Genomic DNA, 12402 nt, shown 5'->3' on the forward strand with positions numbered 1-12402 from the left:
GCCTTTTGAATTCTGTATCAGGTAGTTCTATTACCATTTCTTCCTCAGGAAGGTTTTCTGCCTCCTTATTTTGACCACTTATTTCATCCATCTTATCCTGTTTCTTCACATGATTTGTTACTGTCTGTTGTCTCTGAGGCATTAAAGTGTTAATTCATTTATATATCTATTGATTTTGTGTACATTGGCTGATTTTTTTGTTTTGTTTTAATGTATCAGAAGCTTTGGTTCGTCTCTTTGTCCTTAGAATATCTTTCTTCCTTTGTATTATTTTAATTGTTTTGTGGCTCTGGTCTGTGTGTCACTTTGGTGGTGTCTCTTGGCTGGGCGTGATTCCCTCTCACTAGTGGGTATGCTGGGTAACACCCATGTATGAGTCCTCTGTGGTTAGGCTTATATGTCTTCCTGGAGGTGAGAGAGCAGGTTCTTTCCCTGATATTGGGTGGCAAGTGTTGGGTGGTCAGGGTCCCTCTCAGACCTGTGGGACCATGAGGTCCTTCCAGGTTGGTGCTAGCAGTTGGTATGTTCTCTGGAGGTCAGGGCAGGGCACCCTCATATCAGCTGTGAGGGAAAGCTGCCCAAATGGATGGAATAAGCCTGCTGTCTGTGCACAAATTTGCATCTCAGTAAGTGGTTGGGTATCACGGGGTTTCGGTGCATGTGTAGATGGCTTGCAGGAACCGTCTGGGTGTGGGGTGTATGACATCGTAGCCTGGTGGAGGTTGCATGAGGGCACTAGGATCTCGTGCTCGTCTTTTGGCAGAGGTCCAGATGGCACCTGTCAGGATGTGGCTGGTGTTGCTGATGAGGTGATGTGTGTCTGTCCAGCTAGTGTCTGGGTGAGGGTGCAGGGAGTGTTCTCGCTGGTCACTGTATTGGCCTCTGTGTGTGCACTGCCAGTTGCTGGGTGATTGGGATGAGGGTGCACAAGTCACCAGTTGCTGAGTGGGTGACATTGGAGTTCGCACTGATGGTCGCCAGGTAGGTGCAGGAGGGGAGGTCTTGCACCTCCAGTCGCAGATCTGGTGGTGGGAGTACATGTCACCCATCATCAGGCGGTGGTGAGTGGTGTAGGCACGAGCCTCTGACCACAGGTCCCAATGGTGTGGGGTGGTGTACCATGAATTGACGAGTGAGTGGGGTGGCATGGAGGTGGGCAGGGTGGGCACAAACCTTCAGTCGCCGGTTTGATGGCATGGGAGCATGCACGGTGGATCATTGGGCAAGGGTGAGGGGAGCATGTTGCTGGTCACTTGGAAGGTGAAGGGGGGAGGGGGGAGCATGTACCCCCAGTCTCTGGCATGGGTACCAGGGTACTGCCCAGAGTGTAGTCAACAGTCAGCACCTGGTTCCAACCAAATATGAGAGGGGGGGACTGTCCAGAGTCTGGTTGGTTGGAGAATCTCTAGCCATCACTCCAAGGAGCCTCCACTCCTCGAGTGCCACTACCCAAATGATCAGGGACTGCTGCTGGTGAGTAGTTTTGTCCCCGTTTTTCTAGCTCCATCCCTGCTCTACGATCGCTTGGATCCCTAGGGCTCTTGCCTGCCTTCCTGCACTTTTTCTCCTCAGGCTCAGTTCATAGTCTGCTCACCTTGCTTAGCTCCGGGTTTGTGTACACGGTTTCCCTGTCTCCTCTTGGGGATTCCGTGAAGTTACCTTCTTGTGCTCCTGACCCAGGAACACTGCTCACGTTGTCTCAAGATGGCCACACTGCGCCAGGCCCGCTGGCAGGGCATATATGGTCTGTAAGTCTCCTTGTTCACTGTTTTCATTCAGTTTCTCCCTCTCTTCAGTGTTCAGTGAAATTCTTCATCCTTCCATTTGTTGTTCTGGGTTCCCAGATTATCTGTATCTGTTTCACTTGGTTTCTCGGCTCTTTGCTTATAGGGGGACTTAATGGTGTGTGTGGAAACCCTGGTGGCGTAGTGGTTAAGTGCTATGACTGCTAAACCAAAGGGTCAGAAGTTCGAATCCGCCAGGTGCTCTGTGGAAACTCTATGGGTAGTTCTACTCTGTCCTATAGGGTCGCTATGAGTCGGAATCGACTCGACGGCACTGGGTTTTGGGTAATGGTGTGTGTGACTAAGCCACCATCTCGGGCTGTCTCCCCATACACTATTTTCTGGAAAGCTCTTTTGTTTATTCATAAGAATCCGTTAGTGATTTTAGCTGTCTCTGAGAGCCAGCATCAGAGCCAGTTGTTGTTAGTTGCTTTTGAGTAGATTCCAACTTATGACCCCATGTGTACAGAGTAGAACTGCTCCATAGGGTTTTCGAGGCTGTGACCTTTCAGAAGTAAATCATCAGGCCTTTCTTCCAAGGACCGCTGGGTGGGTTTAACCAGCAGCCTTTTGCTGGGAGTCAATCGCTTAACCCTTTGCATCACCCAGGATTTCTCTCAGAGCCTATATAAAAGACCAAAAGCCAAACCCACCGCCATCTAGTTGATGCCGACTCATAGCAACCCTGTAGGGTTTCCAAGGCTGTAAATCTCTATGGAAGCAGACTGCCACATCTTCCTTCGGTGGAGCCAATGGTGGTATAGAACTGCCGACCTTTCATTTAACAGTCTATCCCTTTAGCCACTGTGGCACTGGTAGTTGTTGGCAATTAAATGCTTTATGTTGATTTATTAGTACCTTTCAATGGCCAAACTGGGGAAATGAGATTAACAAATTAGTGCGTTGCCTAGATTAGGATTATTTTTCCTTTATTTCCCCCATTTTTTTTTTTTTTGCCAAGTGCTTCATTACTTATATAATGGGGGGAGGGGAAACTTTGCTGAAAGAAGAACCAGGGGAGGAGAAGGCCAGTCATCTTGGTTGGAAATAAGGCAGAGGACAGATACGTATATAATACAGATTGAATTCACCCAAGCACCTAGGAAAGGTCAGCTGTATTGCACTTTACTGTTTTTCTTTCCTTCCTGCCTTCTTCTCTCCCCTTCACTCGGTCCTTTCGTTCATTTCTTGTTTTCTGTCTCTCTTTTGAAAGATGACCCAGGCTTTAGCACTGCCTTTTTAGTTTCACAGAAGAGTAGTTGTGTGTGTTTGGGGGGGGGGTGGTGTTTCTTCCATAGATTGCGTTTTATTCATATTTTAGAGGGCAAGGTAACTCCAAATAAGCCAATAAATACGAAGTGAAATTACAATGCCAATAGAAAATACTTTGTTTCTTTACCTATTGAAAAGATAAAAAAAGCCAACTTAGAGATTTGTTTCACTTCAAGAATGTATTTTTGTCAAATTACTTATTTTGTTAGAGTACCTTTTCAGTCTAATAATTTGGAATTCCCTAGTATCAGTGTACATGGTGAACATTTATAAAGTAAAAACCCCTTTGAATGGCATGGTAAGTAGTCTTTAAAAATGATCTTTTCGATTTGTACCTAAAAGTGTCTGAAAAGACAGTATTTGTACTAAGCACCTTATTTGGGCTTATAATAAAATCACACATGTAGATCCTTAAATGGCAAAGCACAGCTAGTGCTGATGAACCCAGATGAAACTGTTATTCACTTTTTTAAGTCAACTGGCTCGTGTAAATATTTTCTTTATATATTTTCTCTTGCCATTACCTATCCCCAATGGCCTGAAGATTTAATGTAATAGACAGTGGCTCTGCATGCATTTGGGCTTCGCATATACTTTGGACATGTTATCAGGAGGGACCAGTCCCTGGAGAAGGTCACCATGCTTGGTAAAGTGGAAGGTCAGCGAAAAAGAGGAAGTTCCCCAATGAGATGGATGGACACAGTGACTGCAACAGTGGGCTCAACCATAACAACAACTGTGAGGATGGCGCAGGACCAGGCAGTGTTTTGTTCTGTTGTACGTGGGGTTGCTGTGAGTCGGAACTGACTTGACAGCACCTAACAACAAACTAATAAATTACTTAGCTTCTGATAATATATTCAATCTTTGAAATAGTATTTGTAATAATGTGAAATATTACTTGTTTTTAATATTAGGCTATTTTTAAATATTTAATATTTGTAAATAATACAGTATTGAATAATATTTCTCTTATGTTTACCAGTTATTTCTGAGTTACTTAGTATCAGGAAACTAGTCTGAGGATTTAATTATCTTTCTTCTTGTATATTCAGATAATGGCTGTTGTAGGGTTCTTTGATAGTATGCTTGAATGTTAACAATATTGATAGTTATATTTAAATTGCATTCAATATTTAGAAATAGAAGGTGCCTTTTTTTCATATGAGATATTTTTTAAAAAGAAAAGGATGAGCAAGACGTATAGTTTATATTGAGCACCTAGGTCAAGTGTGTGCCTTGTTTGGTATTTCTTTATTAAATACTAAATAAATCAATAAGTTCTTTGCTTTTGCATTGAGATTTTTATTTCACTAAAATTGTACATTGCTGTTTTAATTACCTGGTGCTGCTGTAACAGAAATACCATAAGAGGGTGGCTTTAACAAATAGAAATTTATCCTCTCACAGCTTCGGAGGCTAGAAGTCCAAACTCAGGGTGCTGGCCTCACGGGAACACCCTCTCTGTGGGCTCTGCAGGAAGGTCCCTGTCTCTTCTTCAGCAATCTCCACATGCTTTGGCATCTCTCCTCCCCCATCTCTGCTTCACTTGCTTGTCTGCTTAATCTCTTTTCTATCTCAAAAGAGATTGACTTAAAACACACTCTACACTAATTCTGTCTCATTTACATAACAAAGACAACCCGTTACAGTTTCTTAAGATCCTTTTAGATTATTTTTCTTTAAATGTTTTCCTAAAAGTTTTCTGTAATGATCAAAGGGTAATACTGTCAATTTTAAGATTATGGATATAGTTCTCTGCATAACAGTTGTTCTCTGTGCCTTATACGGATAAAAATTAACTTGAAGGGCTTTTTTCCATCAATTTATGTAAGACCAATCTGACTGCAGGACAGAAATACTGAACTTAGAATACTAAAGAGAAGAGTTTAAAAAACAGAAAGGTTTGAAACACAGTGTTACATAGAATAGAACATAATTTTTATCTCTATATGTTATTTAATTGAAATGTAGGTCTGAAATTATTCTCAACTGAAATAGTTTCTTCACTCTTAACTTTCTGACAGAATTGTCACTTATGCATAAGATTGATTAATAATGGAAAATTATAATGCTTTAGAGAATTACATCTTGGAAGAAAAGCCTTATGTATGAAATCTTATGGACAGTGTTGAACATTTCAGAATCTGGATTTTGCTTTCACTGACAGCTGTCATTGTGGCTCTGGTTAAATTATTCTCATTATTTGGGGAGGGGGAAGAAGTAGCTATTTTAGGTGTAAACCTATTCCTGTTGAGTTGATTCGTACTCATAGTGACCCCATAGGACAGAGTATAACTGCCTTATAGGGTTTCCAGGGAGTGCTTGGTGGATGCAAACTGCCGACCTTATGATTAGCAGCTGAACTCTTAACCACTCTGCCACCGGGGAGTCTTAGTTTCAGATGTATCTGCCTAAAATATAAAATACATTTAAAATAAATACAGTACTTTTTCAGTGGGAAGAAAAAAAATAATTTTAGGGAATCACTTATCTTAAAAAATTCTGACTGAATTAAAAAAAATTTATTTTTTATGTTTTGGAAATGGTGACTCAATTATAAATAGTTTCGCTATTTAAAGAAAAATACCTGTTTTGGAGGGTGGGTGGAAAAATACAGGTCAGTCTCTGCAAATAGTTATCTTAAAATGATGATGGCGGAGATTTAAGCAACATTTGAGGGCAAAAGTAGCGCTGTAAGAGTTCTAGATGATTTATACCAAAATACAAAATACTAACTGAAATATTTTCTAATTTAGTTAGGGCATGAGACACCCCGTGGTATGATGACAGAGAAACTGAAAGGGTAGTTGCAGCTGTGAAAGGAAGAGAGCAGCTAGACTTCTGCTAACCCGGTGGAACCCCTCCCCCAAGTGCTACCATGGATCTCCCGCTCACTGGGCAGAGACGGTCCTGCCATCATTAAACGCTTCTGTTTGCAGCCCCGTAGGAAGCATCCTTAACTCCATTGCTTTTGAGTCGTGTGGGAAAAGTTTAGCAGTTTCTTAAAAAGCTTAAGAAACTGCTAAACTTTTCCCAAAATAGCCGTAATATTATTTGCAAATGCTTTCTCCCCGTCTGTGGCTTGTCTTTTCATTTTCATAATGGTATCTGTTGAAGAGCAAAATTTTGGTGAAATCCAGATTATCAGCTTTTTTTTTTTTTTTTAATGGATTTTGCTTTTGGTGTTGAGTCACAGAAATCTTGCTGTTTTAACCCAAAGCCACAAAAATTTTTCCTATCTTATAAGAGTTTTATAATTTTAGCTCTTACTTTTAGGTCTGCGATCAGTCTTGACCTTATTTTTGTGTATGTTATGAAGTAAAGTCGTAGATTCTTTTTTTTTTTTTTTTGCGTACTTATAACTGGTTGGTCTAGTTGAAAAGGACTCTCCTTTCCTTACTGAGTAGCCCTGGCACCTTTGTCAAAAATCAGTTGACCGTGTACATGGGTTTATCTCTGGACCCTAGCCTGCTCCGTTGAGAGATACATGTATATATTTGTGTTTATTTATATATATTCCTATATATGTTTATACATGTATGTAACAATATTATACTATCTTGATTGTTACTGTAGCTTTATTAAGTAATTTCAAACTCAGGTGTGATCTAAGTCTTCAGTTTTCTTCTTTACTCAAATTGTTTTGGCAGTTCTAGGTCCTTTGCATTTCTCTATAAATTTTATGATTAACTTGTCAATTTCTATAAACAAAGCACTAAGATTTTTGTAGGAAGTGATTGCATCTAACCAATAGGTCAATTTGGGACAACTGACATCTTAACAATAATGAGTCTTCCAGTCCATGAACATGGTTTATCTCTTAATTTATTTAGTTCTTTAATTTTTCTAAGCAGTATTTTGTATTTTTTTAGTGTACTGGTTTTGAATTTGTTTTTAAAATTTTATCTCTGAGTATATTAATCTTTTTGGTACTATTTTAAATGGCGTTTCATTTCATATTGTTTGTAGTATATGGAGACTCTTACTAGTTATGGTAGTTTTTTTGTACATGCCTTGGAATTTTCTACTTACAAGGTCAAGTATTGTCCTTGAAAATATTACCCCTGAATGTCCACAATACAATTCAAGTGATGCTGCCACAGCTTAAAATATTTTTGAAATTCCGTGTTTAGAATTTGTCAGACAAGTTACCAATCACATAAGAAAATCCATTTTTATTGTTTATCAGTGGATATCTTACTCTATTTTTCTTCTTCCCCTTTTATCCTATTAAATTTAGATCTGTACTGGGGCCATGTTAGTTTTGACATGCCTACTAGACATTAAGAAGCCCTGGTGGCATAGTGGCTAAGCGTTTAGCTGCTAACCAAAAAGTTCAGCAGTTTCAACCCATCAGCTGCTCTGTGGGAGAAAGATGTGGCAGCCTGCTTTTATAAAGATCATAGCCGTGGGAAAACCCTGTGGGGGCAGTTCTACTCTGTCCTGTAGGGCCGCTTTGAGTCGGAATCAACAGCAGTGAGTTTGGTTTTGACTAGACATTATAGGGTAGAAATGGTATAGGCAGTGGATATGTGCATCTGAAGTTCAAGGAAAAGGCTCTGGATAGAGGTGTGAGTTTTCAGATCATAGTTAAAGCTGTGGTACTGGACAGTCACCTAAAAGAGTTGGCCAAAAGTCCAAGAATTCTGAAAAAGGACTTCCTGAGATCAGGGATCTAGGGGAGCCCAATGACAAGTATGTTAAGAATGCTGGTTGTCTGTCAGTTTGCTTGTGAGTCACCTGCCTGCTAGAAATGCTTTATAAGGTAATTTTGTAAAAATTTCTTGTTTAAAAGACTACATGGATTTTTCACAGGAAGTTGAATCTTCATAAAGTCAGTGATACCTGTATGGTTTTTTTGTTTGAGTTACTTGGATAGCTATTACTTGGCATTTAATTTTTTTCTCCAGAGTAATGTGATTTTTAATTGTTACTAGGTTTCTAATTTTAGCCATCTTTTTATACGAATTTAATACCCAATTTGGAATATTATTCTAATTCTGTTATTATCTACATTCTAATTATCATAGATTTCATGAGAATCACATCAAATACCTGTTTTTCTTTCCTTCCTAGGCAAATATTGTGGTCTGGGCTTGCAAATGAACCATACAATTGAATCAAAAAGCAATGAAATTACAGTGCTATTCATGAGTGGAATCCATGTTTCTGGACGAGGATTTTTGGCTTCATACTCGGTTATAGATAAACAAGGTAATTTTTACATTTTACAGTGTTTCCCGCATTTTTTATTTTTGAAAACTAAAACGAAATATTTCTCCAAAGACCTGTCTATCTGAGATTTGAAGAGAGCAGAAAGACTGACCAATTAACAACACATACATAAATTTGACAAAATTAGATCAGTTTCACAATTCCAAAAGTTAAAAGTGTATAAACGTTTACATAAAATCTATAAACTTCTCTTTCCTTAGGAGTGGAAATACTGAATCTTTACTTTTAGAAGATTGGAACATAAACTTATAGTGACTTTTAAATATCTGTCAATTATTGAAATGTATCATCTCAGTTTAAAGCTTTATTGTCCACAGCTCACTGTCACATAGTACTGTGTTAAAGATGACATTACCAGGTACATATGCATGTGTTCTCATTTTTCCCCAGCCTCAGCCTCAAAGGGGGAGAGACCAGTAAGGTAAAGAACACAAGTGAAATGATGATGGATTACCATCCTTTCAGTTTTACTTCCTGAAAGTCTTAGGTTGAATGATGAAAGGGTAAAAAATAAACAACTTGCTTCTTACTCTGCTTACGTTTCTTTGTCTTAATGTCAAGTTTAATTACTTATTTTGATTGATAGTTTTCCTCTTTTTGTCTTTGTTATTAATCATTGAGTTCATGGTTTCTGGAAAATAAGTATTTTCCTCCCTTCAGAAAATAGTCCTACTGGGCCAAAAGCAGAGAAGTTTCCGGGATAAACTGAATGCTTCGAAGGTCAGTGGTGCAAGGGCGGGGGGTTTGGGGACTATGGCTCAAGGGGACTTCTAAGTCAATTGGCATAATAAACTCTATTATGAAAACATTCTGCATCCCACTTTGAACTGTGGCGTTTGGGGTCTTAAATGCCAACAAGCGGCCATCTAATATGCATCAACTGGTCTCAACCCACCTGGATCAAAGGAGAATGAAGAACACCAAGGTCACATGATAACTATGAGCCCGAGACAGAAGGGGCCACATGAACTAGAGACTTACATCATCCTGAGACTAGAAGAACTAGATGGTGCCTGGCCACAACTGATGACTGCCCTGACAGGGAGCCGAACAGAGAACCCCTGAGGGAGCAGGAGATCAGTGGGATGCAGACCCCAAATTCTCATAAAAAGACCAGACTTAATGGTCTGACTGAAACTAGAAGAATCCCAGCAGTCATGGTCCCCAAACCTTCTGTTGGCCCAGGACAAGAACCATTCCCGAAGACAACTCATCAGACATGGGAAGGGAGTGGACAATGGGTTGGAGAGAGATGCTGATGAAGAGTGAGCTACTTGTATCAGGTGGACACTTGAGACCGTGTTGGCATCTCCTGTCTGGAGGGGAGATGGGAGGGTAGAGAGGATTAGAAACTGGCAAAATGGTCACGAAAGGAGAGACTGGAAGAAGGGAGCGGACTGACTCATTAGGGGGAGAGTAAATGGGAGTATGTAGTAAGGTGTATATAAGCTTATATGTGAGAGACTGGCTTGATTTGTAATCTTTCACTTGAAGCACAACAAAAATTATTAAAAAAAAAAAAAAGTCCTAATTTGGGTATTTAAGTTATGGAGCTATCTAATCCACAGAAGCCCGAATTGCCTGCATTAAAGTTACTTAAGAATTGACAATGATCTCGGATAGCAGAATCAGTATGTTGTAGACTTACATACTTCTGTGCCAAATTTCTATTAGCTACGTCACTATTTCAGATAAATTGTAGCTTCCAGACTTTAACCAGCAACCTCATTGTTGTAACAGCTTCCAAGGTTGTTACCCAGGAGTCTCTTGAGTTCTTACTTTGTTGCATGGCTTTGCCTCATCCATCAAGCGTTTGTTTTGACATGGAGTGATTTGGCTAAACTATATTCCAGAGAACACTGGTTGGGTTTCTTATTACTTCTTGGGTGGCCTTTCGGTCACAATTTCTTGGATTGATTCATTCATTTGAAGGCTAAGTTGGCTTTGGTTGAGAGTCCCAGTTTGGTTCCACCCAGAAAACTTAGCTGCCACACTGAATTCCTTGAATATTTTCAAGGAACATTACTCCTTGTCACCAGCTTAGCAACCTAGTTCAAGGTTTAGAGTATTTTGGGAATGAAAAGATTGAAAAATCTTACTTCAACAGCTTCTTTATTTGTTACACTCTCATGAAAGTTTCTTAACCTTATAAAACTCTGGCTGGTAAAGTTATGATTTTTTGTGAGATAGACTAATTTTTGTTACTTTGTGAAAGAGCCCATTGTAAAATTATACTCTCTTCAATCCCTTATTTCCTGCTATCTGCCTGGCACTGAGAATTTGGTAATAAAACAGACACAATCCCAACTTCATGAGGTTTATAGTTCAGGGCTGGGGGTAAAAAAAAGACATTAAACAAGTGGTTACTTAATTACAACTATGATTTGCACGGTAAAGGAAGAGTTCAGGAGGCCAGAGGGGTATGAGGAATGGGAGATTAAGAAAGAGTGAAGGCTTTCTGAGGAAGCCACCTTTAAGCTGAGAACTCAAGGATAAGATGGAGATTCCAAGTAGACAAGGAAGAGAGACATTATAGGGAAGGGAACGGCAGGTGCAAAGGCCTTCTGGTGGGAAGAAGCTTCGGGGGAACTAGAGAAAGAGCCAGCAGAGCTGAAGTGGAGTGAGTGTGGGTGAGTAGGTGACAGTAGTCAGGGCCTCAGAGAAAATAGGAAGGTTGGGCTTTTTCCTACGAGTGCGTGCGTGGAAGCAGTCAAAGGAGAGTAGTGATATGACTGGATTTACATTTTTGTTTGTGCTTATGCCCTTTCCTGATCTGTGGAAAGTGGGTGGAGGAGAGGTAGGAGTAAACGCAGGGAGACCAGTAGAGAGGCGATTAGAGGAGACCAGATCAGACATGATTGAACTATGAGGTCTGACACATGCAGTTCTAGAGTTATATCGGTTTTTAAAGATTTAAGAATTAGACATTTCTTCAGAAAGGAAATATTTCAAAAAGTTAGGATTTGTCCTGCCTGAGTTTAAATTGTAGCAAGGAGCCTGTGGACATGAGGAAATCCTCTTGGATGAAGCTCTAAACTACTAATCCCCCAGCTGTATCTAGGGAACTGCCCATGGGTTCCTCTTCCATTGTGGTTTCTAGTTTTTGTGACCTTTATGGTTTTATCCCTCTCTGTTATTTTTAATGATTTTGCGTAGTAATTTCCAACCTTTTTTTTTTTTTTTTTACTACCAGCTATCTCTCTTAATTTTTACCTATTTTTTATCTCTCTTAATTTTTACCTATGTACCTCATTTTCGAAAGATTGTGTCTACCAGTGAAAGGAGAAGTTTACTGTTGAGTAGTAATAAATAAACACTGACACTTCAGTCATTGTGAGAGGACTGATAGTCTACTCTGAGCTGGCATAATTCCAGTAAATTCCAACCAGACTTCCTGAAAAATTAAAAAATGTTTGTGAACCCTACAGGGATCCTGGACATCATATTAGCAACATCTGTTTAGAAGTTCTACAGAGAGAAACTCCCAAGTTACTGCTAGTCTTACTGAGAGAGGCAGAACCGACTTACTTATCTAGTGCTGCTGTAACAGATACCACAAGTGGGTAGCTTTAATAAACAGAAATTTGTTTTCTCACAGTTTAGGAGGCTAGAAGTCTGAATTTAGGGTGCTGGCTCCAGGGGAAGGCTTTCTCTCTCTGTCAGATGTGGAAGAAGGTCCTTGTCTCTGAGCTTCTGTTCCTGGGTGATCTTAACCTGACTTGCCATCCCTCTTCCCCCATCTCTACTTTGATTGCTTGTTTAAACTCTTATATCTCAAAAGAGATTGACTCAAGGTAACACCCCACACTGATCCTGCCTCATTAGCATAACAAGACAACCCATTCTCAAATGGGATTATAACCGCAGGCATACAAGTTGGGATTTACAACACGTATTTTGGGGGGGGTGGGGACGCAGTTCAGTCCATAACACCAGCCATTCAGAGGTCCTGATATTTTCATTCTACAAAGTAAATTAAAACCGTAGTATTTACCCTTGGACCTGAAAAATAAAGTAGATGAATAATCTAAATTCCTAGTTTTGAGTCTCTACTTGAACATTAAAAAAAAAAAAAATTGGCTGATTTCTAGGAAGAGCTTAGATTCCT

At 39.8% G+C, this 12402-nt stretch overlaps 1 protein-coding gene across 2 annotated transcripts in view; it reads left to right on the plus strand.

Moving 5' to 3' along the window:
• DCBLD2 (discoidin, CUB and LCCL domain containing 2) overlaps positions 1-12402 on the plus strand; it is a 110117-nt gene that overhangs the window by 54960 nt on the left and 42755 nt on the right. For both annotated transcript variants that reach the window (XM_023559024.2, XM_064273055.1), the window contains one exon: positions 8136-8273. In XM_023559024.2, coding sequence (XP_023414792.2) covers positions 8136-8273 — 138 coding nt within the window. The remainder of the gene's footprint in view (positions 1-8135; positions 8274-12402) is intronic.

This window comes from Loxodonta africana, chromosome 20, assembly GCF_030014295.1.
Source record: "Loxodonta africana isolate mLoxAfr1 chromosome 20, mLoxAfr1.hap2, whole genome shotgun sequence".
NCBI lineage: Eukaryota > Metazoa > Chordata > Mammalia > Proboscidea > Elephantidae > Loxodonta > Loxodonta africana.